Genomic DNA, 13,260 nt, shown 5'->3' with positions numbered 1-13,260 from the left:
ACTAACAGGGCTTACAATTTTTTAAGGAGCTGCTTCCAGAGAAAAATGATGCAGAGAGCACAGAGGATGCACATGAGAACAGCAGCCTGGAGCTCCTTGAAGGTAAGATTTTAGCTTTTCAGGTGAGCTCTGGATCAAAGTGGAAAGTAAAAAACATGACTTCAAGCCTTTCAAACTGCACCTTCCACCATAGCAGTGTCCTTCTGAGATTCGGTTGGCTCCTACCGCCACTATGGGTGTTCTGGGGTAGCAGGAGGCATTCCATCCCAAAAGCTGGTATGATAGGACTAGAAATTTCTCATCTAGTTTGTGCAGTGACAGATAGATGCACTTGATGAGGTCGGGCACTGAATCCAGTTGGTTACCTTCACATCTTTTCTTATTAAGTGTCAAAACTGCAGCTCTCCCTGGTTTTGGTTACTACTCTGTTTGGGGCTCTGGAGGCTGCTCCTGGGTGTAGACACCACCTCAACCTTGACGTATTACGTGGAGCTCTCAGTGTGTGTGTGATGGTGATAATACTTGTGTTTTTTCCCCTACCTCCAATACTTAAAACAGCATTCAGGGCCAGCAGTGGCAGGGGTGTGTGTGTGTGTGTGTGAATGTGTGTGAATAACCATAGCCTCTGGTGCCTGAACCTGTACGGTGCAGGTACCAGGCACTATTCTGAACTTTTAAAATGTATTAATGCTCTACATTCTCAAAATAATCCTATGAGGTATAGGTACTATTATTTTCATTTTTCAGATGAGGAAACTGAGGCCCAGAGATGTCAATAAACTTACCGGAGGTCACACAGCTAGTAAATGGCAGAGTCAGAATTCAAACCCAGGCAACCAGGCTCCAGTCTGTCTCTAAGAGCCAGACTAGGGGGAATGCTCTCTCAGACAACAGTGCTTGAAGTCGGCACAAGTCAATCAGTTAATAGTAGGAACGCTGTCTATAGGCACTGCCCAATGCAGTGTGAGCAACAATGGGAGAGAGGTGAAGCCAGCTTTCCGGCAGGGGAATCGGAGCTGGGCAGGGAGGGAGGAGCTGGATAGTGCAGACTTTGTGAAGAGTCTGTGTGCAGACAGCAACCGAATGGGCGCGTGCCCCAAGTGAGGGACTGGTAACAATCCCAGATGCCCCTTCCCAGGCCAGGCTCAGTGGGGACAGAAGACCCTAAAACCATTCTGCAGCCTCAGCCTAAACCTGGGGGCCCGGAGTGCCCGGGTTTTGATCTGGACAGGACCTGAAAGGGCTCTAAGGTGGGAAAGCTGAGAGAGCCGGGCCCCAGCTCCTCCCCTTCACCCAGGTTTTCCCCAAGGATCTTTCTAGCACAGGGCTGTGGAAGTAAGGTGAGTGGGCTTGTTTTCTCTTAGGGGCCAGCGGGCAAGTAGAAAACAAGAGACTCAAGAAAGGCAGTCTCCGCCAAGTCGTGGAGGAGACGCAGGCTTTCCACTCTGCCAGGGCCCCGAGCGCGTCAGAGGCTGCCCTGCGGAGCGCAGAGCCCCTGGAGGCCGCCTTGACCCCTAGCGGAAGCAGGGCGGGCCTCGGGAGGAGCCAGGAGGTAACCCGGCGAGGGCAGCGCAGGGGAGGGGGGGACTCGTCAGCAGCCGAGGGGTCTTCACCCCCGGCCTCCTTTCCTCCCACAGGACGCGCTGTGGCTGCAGGAGGTCTCCAACCTGTCGGAGTGGCTGAGTCCCGACCCCTGAACCGAGCCCTCTCCCCTCGGGTCCACGCGGGCCGGACGGCTGCGGGGGCCACGTGTTGTCTGTTGTTCAATAAACCTTCTCCGCGCACCAGGGTCTGTTTCAATGTCGCGGGCGGAGTCGAGGGCGGGGCCGAGAGCCCGCGCCTCCAGATGACGTTCCTCGAGTTTTCCGCAGGCGCTAGCCGAGCGGCGGCGGGATCGCGTCACTGTTACGCGCCGCGGGTCCGGGCGCGATGGCGGCGCTGGGCGGGGATGGGCTGCGCCTGCTGTCGGTGTCACGGCCGGAACGGCAGCCCGAGTCGGCGGCTCTGGGAGGCCCGGGCCCCGGGCTGTGCTGCTGGGTGTCCGTGTTCTCCTGTCTCAGCCTCGCCTGCTCCTACGTGGGCAGCCTCTATGTCTGGAAGAGCGAGCTGCCCAGGTGCGGGGGCTGCGCGCGCGGCCGAAACCCGCGCCTCCGCGAGGCGGGGCTGCGGGCGGAGCTTGGGCGAGCCGCGGGCGGGGCCGCTCTGTCAGGAGGCGGCTGTGGGCCCCCTGAACTTTCGGCCTCCTCCATAGGGACCACCCTGCCGTCATCAAGCGGCGCTTCACCAGTGTCCTGGTGGTGTCCAGTCTCTCGCCGCTCTGCGTGCTACTCTGGAGGGAACTGACAGGCATCCAGGTGCGAAGGAGGCGGGGCAGAGGGCAACAGGGGAGAGGTCTCGGGTCTTTGGGGGAGGAAGCAAGACTGATGCCCCCTTTCCTGTGGCTCAGCCAGGCACATCCCTGCTCACGCTGATGGGCTTCAGGCTGGAGGGCATTTTCCCAGCAGCCCTGCTGCCCCTGCTGCTGACCATGGTGAGTCCTGCTTTATCTTTCCTCCTGTTTTTTGTTATTAGCATGACGTTCATTTCTGTGACCTTTTCTTTCTTAGTCTGATTGTGTTCAGTTTTTGACTGATGGGTGACAGGAATTGTCAGATGGCTGGAGGCCCTTGGCAAATCCCGGCAGAGAGCAGGAAACTCGAAGTCTCATGCAGCCTTGTCTGGGCAAGGGCAGTGGATTATGGTTTAAGCCTTTCCTTTCATTGCTCATTTTTCTGCCTTCAGATCCTTTTTCTGGGCCCACTGATGCAGCTCTCTATGGATTGCCCCTGTGACCTGGCAGACGGGTTGAAGGTTGTCTTAGGTGAGCCTTCAGGGCTGAGGGAAAAAGGCAGTCACCGGTCTGTCTCATGGTGGGACCTGAACATGAGATGTGAGATGTCTCCTTGTTAGTAAAATGGGAACATGTAGTAAGTGGCCTCTAAGAGTTGGCTCCTGATATCCAAGGAGTCTCCTAGGGACCCCAGCAGTACTTGGTTTGGACTAGAGAGCATTGTCCCCTGCTTTCCCTAACCTTTGGCTTCTCCAAGCCAGAGCTGGTCTTGGGCAGATTTTGATGTTTCCAGAGTTCATGTCGAGGATATCCTGCCTCAGCTACTAATGCCTTTTTGTTCAGTCCTCTTGAGACATTGTCTTATGCTGGGTCTGATAAACGAAGCTCGACCCTTAACTATTCTCAGGAATATTGATGCCTAATCTGAGTTTGACCAGGAAAGGTTTGTGGGAGAGGGGCCTTTGGGGCCCCGAGGGTTTCTCCGTTCAATAGCTGGTCACTCATTGCTTGTCCTGAATCGCCTCCCTAGCCCCTCGTTCCTGGGCTCGCTGCCTCACGGACATGCGCTGGCTGCGGAACCAAGTGATCGCGCCGCTGACAGAGGAGCTGGTGTTCCGGGCCTGCATGCTGCCCATGTTAGCACCGTGTACGGGCCTGGGCCCTGCCGTGTTCACCTGCCCACTCTTCTTTGGAGTTGGTGAGTCTGCCCAACCTGGTCCTGTTAAGATGTTCCCAGCGTGAGCGCCGAGAATGGGGCTTGGGGCCAGGGGAGGGCCTGTAGGGCAGGGTGAGAGGAATGTGACGTGGTTCTCGCCTCTCCCAGCGCATTTTCACCACATTTTTGAGCAGCTTCGTTTCCGCCAGAGCAGTGTGGGGAGCATCATCTTGTCTGCAGGTGAGTCCTAGAGAGCGCGCCTGGGGCCATCCTGGGTTGGGATGGGGTGTCCCTGATAGTCACTCTGGAGGGAGAATTGAGAACAGAGGACTACAGTATTGGAGCAGCTGCTACCATGGGAGTTGGGGTGTAGAGAACAGCCATAGGTGCTGGCACAGGCAGCCACTGCCCTCACGGGGAAGGGAGGGGATGTCTCTGGCTGATGGGGGTACAGTGCTGTGACAGGAAGGGCATGCAGGTGTGGTCACTCGCGGCCTCCCCGTCTCCAGCGTTCCAGTTCTCCTACACAGCTGTCTTCGGTGCCTACACTGCTTTCCTCTTCATCCGCACAGGTTGGTCCTCAGTCTCTCACGGGTCCTTGGGGGCTTGGGCCCACAGGAGTGGGTGGGAGAACGGGAAGACTGTTCTAGGAGCGACAAGTTGTTTTAACCTCAGTTCTTGGGCCCTCGGCCTGGTGAGGTCTGAGAGGTGGAAGGAAGCAGAAGCCTTGGTATGTGGGTGGATGAGCTGGGCGCTGATCTCCTGTTTCAGGGGATGAGGGGCATCAGCCCTGGAAAGCGGTGGGGCTGCTCCATGAGCTGTTCGTCTCCCCTCCCCAGGACACCTGATTGGGCCAGTCCTCTGCCACTCCTTCTGCAACTACATGGGCTTCCCTGCTGTGTGCGCAGCCCTGGAGCACCCACAGAGGCGGCCCCTGCTGGCAGGCTATGCCCTGGGTGTAGGACTCTTCCTGCTTCTGCTCAAGCCCCTCACGGACCCCAAGCTCTACGGCAGTCTTCCCCTTTGTGTGCTTTTGGAGCGGGCCGGGGACTCAGAGGTGCCCCTGTGCTCCTGACCCAAGCTCCTATACACACTCGTGTGAACTCTCATGGGATCTCCCCAGCCCCTCCCCATCGAGGGGGACTGCAGGGGAGGAGCTGGCTGGGGTCCCCGAGATCTCAGGAATTTTATAGGGGATTGAAGCCAGAGCTAGTTGAATCCCAGGGACCAAGAGAAAGGAGCAGAAATCCAAAGGGCGCGGCCCCTATCGAAAGAGTTGAAGAGCAGCTGGGAGTGAGGGGACCAGGAACAGGTTCCAGGAGCCGAGCACCCCCCTCCTCACTTTGGACTGCTGCTTCTCTGAGCTCCTCTGCCCTGAAAAGCTGCTGGGGGCGGAATTTACAGAACGTCTCCCCCCACCTTCCCAGGGTTTTCTCGTCTTTTTGCATCAGGACTTTGTATTGGGATATTAAAGAGATTTAACTTGGGTAACACGGTCTTGGACCTTTGGGAATTTAGTCTATTTGGGTTCTTGGGAGTGTGCCCACCACCTGTCCAGCTGCCTTGACCACTAATCTCTGGGCTGGTCAGCCTGGTAGGGAGTTCCTGCGAGTAGGGGACAAGATTGGAGTGGGGGCGGGGGTTTGGCTGTCTTGAGTTTTGCAGCTTCCTCCTTCCTGAGTCAGACCCCAAGTCCTAGCACAGGTGGGCCTGGGACTGCAAGTACCAGGTGTGGGCCCAGCTCATCCTGGGGCCTGTGCCTTGGCTACCAGTGTCAGGAAGTGGGTGGGACCCAGGGCTCTGTCCCCAGCAGTGGAGCCTCCAACCTATGTCTTCAGAGAGGGTGGAGGCTCCACTGTGTGGCCTCCACCAGGATCACCCCAAAGCCCACCAGCCTCATATTACACAAGAGGAAAGAGATCCAAAATGGAAGACGAACCAGCTGGGAGTAGAGGCTTTTCTGGCTCTCTCCTCCTCGGACCTCTGCCCCCACGCGACTTGTCTGGTCCCTGGAGGAACCTGGAACAAAGGCTGCAGCCCTGAACGCAGTAGTGGCCCTGCTGAGCAACACTGTAACTCAGATTCTTTCTTAGAGCCTTCTAACGTCCTACCGGCTCTTCCTCTGGTTTTCAGGTCCCATTCCAGACTCAGGGAGGGTGTTCCGCATCCTCTTCCCTGAGGCTGGTGGTTGAAGGAAAGGTGACAGATGTGCAGTCACTCCTGTGGCACCCCAAGGTTGGCTGGGACTAAGCTATTCACCTGGATCTAAAAGGGCATCATGACAGTCACACACCTACCTTGCTGGGAAGTTCTGTGCAGCAACTGGCAGAGGCAGAGGGGGTGAGCATGGCCTGTTTGGATCTTGGCGTCCAAAGAGGCGGCTTGCAGGCTGCTGGGATGGTCCCCTGGGGTCCGTATCTCAGCTCTGCCCTTCCCCATCCTCACGCTTCTGCTCAGGAACTGACCCGGCCCCACCTTTCACCGCACTGACCATCCTCACCTCCCCCGTGTGGGGGCAGCAGTGCAGTGATGCAGGCAGGGCTGCTGTCCCACTCCAAAAGTGAGGTAACTGGTGCTCAGGAATAGTATTTTCCCGAGAGCTGCTTGAGGGGGATGGTCAGGATTAGGGCCTGGGACTCACCACCCAGTGTTCCTAAATCTCCCACTAGAATTCTCACATCCAGAGGTTCCCACTCCAAGGGTCTTGCCCACCTCCCTGAAGGTGGTGCCTGTTTGCGCCCAGTCCTGACCAATGGGGTGGGAGTTTGGCCCTGGGTTTAAAAGGTAAAGAAAGCAGTGTGGTTGGAAAGCAAGTCCCCTGAAAGCCGAGATTTGAACCCTTTCTGCCTCTTACTAGCTATGATGGGTCCTGGACAAGTTATTTAACCTTCCTGTGACTCCATTACTGTGTCCATAAAATGGGCGTAGGCTGGTTCCCTGAGTTAATAGGCGTTAAGTGCTTAGAACAGCCCCTGTGGCCCCCAGACTCTGTAACTAGCTAATCCTGTTGGGGTATGTATACAGCAGGCACTCAGGAGTGGCTTAAACAAAGGCCACTACTGTCATCCTTACTACCCTCCAAGGAAGAAAATACAGCGGGCCTGGGGAGTCCAAGAGGCAGCCCTGCCCCTTTGCTGAGTGGCGCGGGGGTGGGCTGCAAAGGACTCAGCATGGAAGGCAGGGGAAAGCCAGTTTTATTGAGCAAAGTTCTCAGGACCTGGGGCTTAGGTCTCCCCCGAGGGGGTAGGACCCCTAAATCTGCTCCCCTCGCTCCTCGGCCCACCTGTGCCATCACCTGTAGTCTCCAGCAAGATAGGACCCTTATTTGGCAAGAGGTGAATATGTGGGTGTCCACCAGCAGAGAAAGGACAGATGGCTGGAGAAGGAATGGGCCACCATGGGCAGTGTCCTGCCACAAGCAGCTGAGGACAGGAGCTCCAGGGCCAGGTCTTCCTGCCCTCGGGCACCGGCTGGCCCGGGCCTGCCCCGGCAGCGCAGCGTCTGTGAAAGGCTTGGGGTGGGGATGGCCGGGCTGCAAGTCTGGGCAAGATCACTCAATCTCCAGGATGAGGTCGTCGCCCTCCAGTGTCATGTCTGTGGTTACATGGACCTTGCGGACAGTGCCTTCAATGGGTGATGTCACCACAGTCTCCATCTTCATGGCGCTGAGCACACACAGGGGTTGGCCTTTGGCCACCTTGTCCCCTGCCGCCACCTTGATGTCTATCACCTTCCCAGGCATGGGTGCCCCGATCTGGCCTTTCACGTCCTTCAGGGCCTTGGGGTGGAAGTGCATCTCCTGCAGACAGGTCAGAGGGGACATGAGACAGCAGGCCTCGCCTGTCCCTACCACCTGACGGCGCAGGGGGAACCATACCTTCATGGCCTGCGTGTCCTTGACCAGAATGGAACGCAGCTGTCCATTGAGCTCGAAGAAGACCTGCCTTTGGCCAGCCCGGTTCAGGTCACTTACGGCCAGGGCTTTGATGTGCAGTGTCTTGCCCCGCTCCAGCTCCACCTGTAGGCAGGATGTGGATGCTCACAGCTGAGACGGTGGGAGGAGAGCAACCCCACCCAGGCCCAGGCAAGTCCCCCTACCCTGGGCCTCAGCTCTGTGGTCTCCCAAGGGTACCTTGTGCACCCAAAGCTCTGAAAGGCGAGTGATGGCCAAGTCAAAGTCTAGCGCTCTAGATGTGCGGGGATCAGGGATGTGGGGGCAGGGCCCTGGCGTGGAATGTGCACAGGTGCCAGAGCCACTGACCTCAAACTCCTCTGCAATTTTGGGTCCCTGGAGGAAAAGGCGGGTATTGAGGCTATCCAGGGGGCCAAAAGTGGCAGTGAAGTCCTTGAAGTAGGCAAAGACATCGGGGTAGATGGCCGCTGAGAGCACGTCCTCTGGGGTCAGCTCCTCCCCGTGCCGCTCTGTCAGCTCCTTCTCTAGTGCCTTGAGATCCAGGGGTGGGAGGGAGGCTCCGGGCCGCCCCTCCACCCTCGGCAGGTCCTTGAGCACCTGGGGAGCACAGCAGAGCGTCAGGCCCAGTTCCTGCGTCCAAGCCCACCTGACGCTGGGCTGGGTCTTCCCTACCTTGGAGCGAAGGGGCTCTGGGAAGCCCCCGTGTGGAATGCCGATGTAGCCCTGCAGGAACTCCACCACGGAGCGGGGGAAGGACAGCTCTTCTGCCTGGGCCTCGGCCTCTGCCCTGCTCAGCCCGTTCTGCACCATGAACTGGGCCAGGTCACCCACGATCTTGGAGGAGGGCGTCACCTGAGGAGAAGAACCCCTGCGTCAGGGTGCCAGGCACCTTATAAAGACCCAGAAGCGGGGAAAAGGGACACGGCCTGACTTACCTTGATGAGATCCCCTAGCATCTGGTTGGCTTCCACGTAGGCCTTCTTGACCTCCTTGAACTTGGAGCCAAGCCCCATGCTGTGTGCCTGGAAGTGCAGGTTGGTGTACTGGCCCCCTGGGATCTCATTCTCATACACGTCCGAGTTGCCAGACTTCATAGTGGCAGTGCAGTCAAAGGCCGCATACAGTCCCCGGGTCCCCTCCCAGTACTCACTGTAGTCAAACACACGCTCCAGGGGTACCCCTGCAGGGAGGCCAGAGGCAGGGGAGGGCTTGGAAATGTGCCGAGTTCCCAGCTGTCCCCCACCCCAGGACCCCAGGGCCAGCTCAGGTCCCATCTCAGACTTGGGTGATGGAAGGAGTGGCCAGGCAAGAGTATCTAAATTCTAGGATTTGCCCGACTCAACTGGGACCAGTGGGGACATGGCTTTGAAAGAGGGACGCCATGAACTGCTGCTTTCCTACCTGTGTCCAGGGGGGTGCCTCGGGTACAGGCCACCAAGGCCCCCATGCTGGGCTGTGAAGTCATCCCGGACATAGAATCGGCTGCCACGTCCACCACATCGGCCCCAGCCTGGGCACAGGCCAGCATGGCTGCCACGCCTGCCCCGGACGTGTCATGGGTGTGGATGTGCAGCGGGAGGTCAGGGAAGCGGTCCCGGAGAGAGCTGACCAGCATGGTGCAGGCCGCTGGCTTCAGCAGCCCTGCCATGTCCTGTGCGAAGAGAGAAAGAGATGGTAAAAAGGGGGACGATGTGCACCTGGTGGGGGACCTGAGGGGGAAACGTGGCTGGGAGGCAGGGAGGTGGGCTGGGCCCAGGCACCTTGATGCACAGGATGTGGGTGCCAGCTCGCACCAGCTCTTCAGCCAAGCCCATGTAATACTGTAGCGAGTATTTGGTGCGGCTGGGGTCGGCGACGTCACCCGTGTAGGAGATGGCGGCCTCCACCACGCCGCCAGCATTGCCTGCTGCCTCCATGCCCAGCAGTAGATTGGGCAGGTAGTTAAGGGAGTCAAAGACCCGGAAGACATCCATGCCATTCTCCTTGGCCACCTCACAGAACCTGAGTGGGTAGGAGAGCCCCAGGGTTAGCCCCATCCCATTCCCCCACCACCTCCTTCTCTGGCTCCTGGCCTAGCTATGGCCCCTGAGCGATGAGTTCTGGCCTGGCAGGGGGCGTGGGACCCAGAGTCAGTGTGGGGGGCGGGGCACCACAGTGTGGACAAGGCCTCCAGAGCAGCTTGGGCTGGGCAGGATCGCCCCAGAGGCATCTGGGCACAGAGCAGAGCTGGCCCATGCTGGTTGGGCCCAGGTCAGAAAGATTAGCCAGTCTTTGCAAAGGAGGGAGAAAGAGCACTGAACAAGGAGTCCTGAGGTCAGGTTCCAGCCCCAGCCCTACACCACATGGCCTGAGACAAGTCAACTGCCTTCCTGGGGCCTCCACTGGCCCATGAGCTAGAAGCCCTTCCAGTTCTCCAACTATATATAATTCTGCACTTGATGACATTTCCAAATAGCAGCCTTTACTGGGGGCAGCTACCGGGAGGCTGTTTTGAGCCTGCTGTGGGGAGCATGGGCCATTGCAGTGAGGCTGGGCACCTGCTGTGTGGTGTCTGCCCCGCTCCCACCCCAGGCTCACTTGAAGACCACATTGTCGGGGTAGTTGGTGTAGCCCACGGCATTGGCCCCCCGCAGCAGCATCTGGAACGGGATGTTGGGGATGAGCTCTCGGAGCTCCTGCAGACGCCGCCAAGGGCACTCGTACAGGAAGCGCATTGCGACATCAAACGTGGCACCTGCGCAGGAACCAAGAGGCCCGGGTAAGCCCCAAATGTCCCAGGCACCCCACCATATCCTGCAGCTCTGTGGCCTAATGCCAGGCCCTGCTTATCTTCAGAGTCCCTCAGGTTCCCACCCAGATCCCCACAGGTTTCCCTTCACTGATCTCAGGGCAGCTCAGGCTCAGTGTCCTCTCTGTGCCCCCGATTCTCTGCTATAACAGACGTGTTGCCCCGCTGACGCTGAGCTGCCTGGTCTCAGCTGTGATCTTGTGCCTGGCACCAGGCCTGGCCAGAGTGGGCACCAGTCACCGTTTGCTGAACAAGCACGCATTGTGCCTTGCTTAGCTCTCACCAGTTCCTTCAATGTCGCCATCTCTAGCTTCTCCTGCAGTCCCCAGTGGCCTGATCAAACTGTGGGTGCCCAATTCCTGCCAGGCACTGGCCCACCATCCAGCCCTCCGGCCTACCTCCCCAGTTCTCTATGCTGAAGAGCTTGCTGAAGTTGTGGGCCACATAGGGGGAGATCTTTTTGAGGTCGTGGGTTCGCACACGAGTGGCCAGCAGTGACTGGTGGGCGTCCCTGAAGGTTGTGTCCATTAACAGCAGCCCCGGGTGGCCCCGCACCGCTCGAGCGAAGCCCTCGGGCCCCTCTCGCAGCAGGATGTCTCTGAAACCAGCTGGGGGCGAGCCTAGGGCAGAGCTGGCATTAGCACTTGTTCTGTGGATGGCAACCTCCTCTCTGCCCCCCATGAGTTGGCAGAATGGATCTCACCTACCTATGGGCACCACAGGGACAATGGGGTCCGTGGCACTGGGGTTGGCCTGGACAGGGATCGGGGTGGTCGGGCCATTCACCATGACGTGTCCTGTGGAGAGAGTGAGTGGTGGGTCAGGGCAGACTGGGCAGAGTCTTGAGTCAAGGGCAGGAGTGAGAGTAGGTGGGCTCAGGGACGGGGAGATCCCCAGCTCTCCAGCTGGCCCCTGTCCTCTCCAAAGCCAGGCCCTCCTGGGTCCAGGCAGTGGGGACCTATTGAGGGCCACGTGGATAGAAAAGGGGGTCTCTGAGATCAAGAGCAAGGAGGGCGGGCAGGGTAGGGGGACAAAGCAAAGGAAGAGGACTCGATTGAGAGCAGGGGCAGGGGGTGCTAGGAAGCTCTCTGGGCGAGGGGCCAGGAGCAAGGCATCTGGGAGGGGAGCGAAGGGCAGTCTCGGGACCGGACCAAGGTAGTGCAGCAGCTTCTGGGCCCGGTTCTGTGCGGGCCGCAGCTGGAACAGCTCCGGGTTCTCATCGATGAACTGCGTGTCCACGGTGCCCGCCAGGAACTGCTGGTTGTTGAGCACATTTTGCAGGAAGGGGATGTTGGTCTGCAGGACAGAGGCGGGTGGGGAGGCGTCACCATGCAGCGTGGACGGGGAAAGGAGAAGCAGCTCAAGGTGGCAGCCGGGCCAGCACAGCTTCCCAAGTTCCCCAGGATACCGCGTGTCTGTGCACTGGCATTTCCCCATCTCCTCACCACCACCCCGCTTCTGGCACAGTCCCCCAAGCTGTCAGGGAGCTGAGCCCGCTTCCTCCCTCCTAGCTCACCCCAGATCATATGCTGACTCCCACCTCCTCCTTCCTCGGGGATCTGAAAACAAGCACCTCCACACCTGCCACAGCACAGGAAACGGACTAGGCCTTTCCCACAGCACCATGGCATGAAGCAGCCACAGCCCTGGCCTTCCAGCCACGCTTAGAAGAGGCCCCTGTCTTCAGCAAACCCTCTCACGACACATATAACCAGCCACCCTGGTATCCAAGGTCCCTCCTCGTGGCCAAGTCCATGGGCACCTGCCCATCCTCTTGCGAACAGCTCCACCCTGACGCTCTCTCCCTGGGCTTCCAAGACATCTTGCCCTCCTTGACACAGGGGGGGCTCCTTTCACCCCTGCAGGATAGAGTCGGCAGGGCTGTCACTGGGCCTTTTCTCATGCAGCACTCTCTCCCTGGTGGGCCTCGCCCAGCCTCCAGCTCCAGAACCCAGACCCCAAAGTGGAAACCGCCTGGGCCTCTCTCCTTGTGGGTCCCTCACATAAGCTCATCAAGTCCAAAACCAGCTTTCCTCACGCTGTTCTCTTCTGCCTTCTGGTGGGTTCCTGTCCACCCAGTCACCAAAACCTACGCCCCATCACCCTCGCCACCTCTATTTCACTGGCCACGCCGGGTGATGCTACCATGGCCAGCTCTAGCCACGCCAGACATGCCCATGCCCTCACATTCCACACTTCTGCGCCTGCCTGGTAAGCTCTTTCTGGACGTCTGGGCGCAAAGGCATTCCTGGTCCTCACCTCCCGCCCTCCCAGCACAGCTGGCTCGTTTCTAGGCCTCCATGGGATCAGCTGTCTGACAGCGTCTCCCTCAGCCTCATCATTTGCTGTCTGCATTCCTTGCATGGCTGCAAGTGTTTCTTGGGGGCAGAGGTGCTGTCTGAGGCACCCGTGTCCATGTTTTGTGCACACAGGCCCTCAGTTCTGCTCAGTAAACGGCTGGGTGGTGCATGAAGCTGTCGCAGGCAGTCCCACCCAGAGGCTGCACCGGGGCCTGGGAACCAGCACCGTGAGGTGCCCCATGACCACGAGGCCGTGTGGCTGGGATTTCCACATGGCTACAGTGCTGGCTGTCACTTCAGAGAAGGTATCTCCACGTGGTACCCATTCCTGATCTCTGCGGGCACCTTCAATTGGGGCTCCAGGCCCGACATGGGCTGTTGGTCCCTGTGGCTGCTCTGAGAGATTCTACCTGAACACTGAGGGCTCCTAGCACCTAGAAGCCAAGGCGGGAAGGGTGCCTCCCCCACGAGCACCCCACAGGTGGTCACTGCAGAGTGCCTCATGCCTGTCTGGTATGATAGGTCAGCCTGTCCCTGAAACTAGTCCCTGCCCCTCCTAAAGGACATTTCAACTGGACCACAGCATGGCACTTGCGAAGATTAAACCAGTTACACAACCCAGAGCCACACAGGGGTGAGAAGCATCCTCACTGGCCTCCCGTCAAACCCTGCATTTCCCTTTTGCAGACCCCTCCCCCTCTGTAATTTTGGGGGCTATGTCATCCCTACTGTGCTGTAACCTCCATGGGGCCAGAAATAGTCCCATCTGGTTCC

General features: G+C 58.7%; 3 protein-coding genes across 15 annotated transcripts in view; 2 read left to right on the top strand and 1 right to left on the bottom strand.

Annotated features, from left to right (window-relative positions):
* TOP6BL (TOP6B like initiator of meiotic double strand breaks) overlaps positions 1 to 1,729 on the top strand; it is an 81,505-nt gene extending 79,776 nt beyond the window's left edge. Inside the window, exons 10-12 of the mRNA XM_019645180.1 lie at positions 27 to 102; positions 1,365 to 1,552; positions 1,638 to 1,729. Coding sequence (XP_019500725.1) covers positions 27 to 102; positions 1,365 to 1,552; positions 1,638 to 1,697 — 324 coding nt within the window. The 3' untranslated portion in view covers positions 1,698 to 1,729. The remainder of the gene's footprint in view (positions 1 to 26; positions 103 to 1,364; positions 1,553 to 1,637) is intronic.
* Positions 1,730 to 1,834: 105 nt separating this feature from the next.
* On the top strand, positions 1,835 to 4,981 carry RCE1 (Ras converting CAAX endopeptidase 1). Of its 7 annotated transcripts, none has more exons than XM_019645296.1 (8): positions 1,835 to 2,114; positions 2,252 to 2,354; positions 2,447 to 2,530; positions 2,782 to 2,860; positions 3,360 to 3,527; positions 3,654 to 3,725; positions 3,995 to 4,057; positions 4,325 to 4,981. In XM_019645296.1, exons 1-8 carry the CDS (start codon positions 1,930 to 1,932, stop codon positions 4,558 to 4,560), a joined length of 990 nt encoding a protein of 329 aa, XP_019500841.1. In that variant the 5' UTR covers positions 1,835 to 1,929; the 3' UTR covers positions 4,561 to 4,981. The 7 variants fall into 7 exon arrangements, with proteins under 7 accessions (XP_019500841.1, XP_019500838.1, XP_019500837.1 ...); XM_019645293.1 differs by having other exon boundaries at positions 3,680 to 3,725; positions 4,325 to 4,976; XM_019645292.1 differs by having other exon boundaries at positions 3,964 to 4,057; positions 4,325 to 4,976.
* Positions 4,982 to 6,653: 1,672 nt separating this feature from the next.
* The window catches only part of PC (pyruvate carboxylase), a 113,817-nt gene continuing 107,210 nt past the window's right edge, over positions 6,654 to 13,260 (bottom strand). For all 7 annotated transcript variants that reach the window (XM_019645310.1, XM_019645311.1, XM_019645312.1 and 4 more), the window contains 11 exons: positions 11,338 to 11,482; positions 10,894 to 10,983; positions 10,585 to 10,806; positions 9,976 to 10,132; positions 9,159 to 9,399; positions 8,800 to 9,049; positions 8,334 to 8,578; positions 8,071 to 8,250; positions 7,747 to 7,995; positions 7,363 to 7,503; positions 6,654 to 7,284 (listed from right to left, as the gene is read on the bottom strand). In XM_019645310.1, the coding sequence (XP_019500855.1) occupies positions 7,036 to 7,284; positions 7,363 to 7,503; positions 7,747 to 7,995; positions 8,071 to 8,250; positions 8,334 to 8,578; positions 8,800 to 9,049; positions 9,159 to 9,399; positions 9,976 to 10,132; positions 10,585 to 10,806; positions 10,894 to 10,983; positions 11,338 to 11,482 (2,169 nt within the window). In that variant the 3' untranslated portion in view covers positions 6,654 to 7,035. The remainder of the gene's footprint in view (positions 7,285 to 7,362; positions 7,504 to 7,746; positions 7,996 to 8,070; positions 8,251 to 8,333; positions 8,579 to 8,799; positions 9,050 to 9,158; positions 9,400 to 9,975; positions 10,133 to 10,584; positions 10,807 to 10,893; positions 10,984 to 11,337; positions 11,483 to 13,260) is intronic.

Source organism: Hipposideros armiger, unplaced genomic scaffold (genome assembly GCF_001890085.2).
Source record: "Hipposideros armiger isolate ML-2016 unplaced genomic scaffold, ASM189008v1 scaffold_93, whole genome shotgun sequence".
In the NCBI taxonomy this organism is placed as follows: domain Eukaryota; kingdom Metazoa; phylum Chordata; class Mammalia; order Chiroptera; family Hipposideridae; genus Hipposideros; species Hipposideros armiger.
The sequence above is the reverse complement of the archived record's forward strand: the minus strand, read 5'-3'. Positions and strand labels throughout refer to the sequence as shown.

What these genes read in the sequence shown, in the direction of transcription:
- RCE1 (XM_019645292.1), top strand. Translation starts at nt 1,930, where the DNA reads ATGGCGGCGCTGGGCGGGGATGGGCTGCGCCTGCTGTCGGTGTCACGG. An exon ending in GGGAACTGACAGGCATCCAG is followed by an intron (nt 2,355 to 2,446) that starts GTGCGAAGGAGG and finishes CCTGTGGCTCAG; the next exon opens with CCAGGCACATCCCTGCTCAC. An exon ending in CCCACTCTTCTTTGGAGTTG is followed by an intron (nt 3,528 to 3,653) that starts GTGAGTCTGCCC and finishes CGCCTCTCCCAG; the next exon opens with CGCATTTTCACCACATTTTT.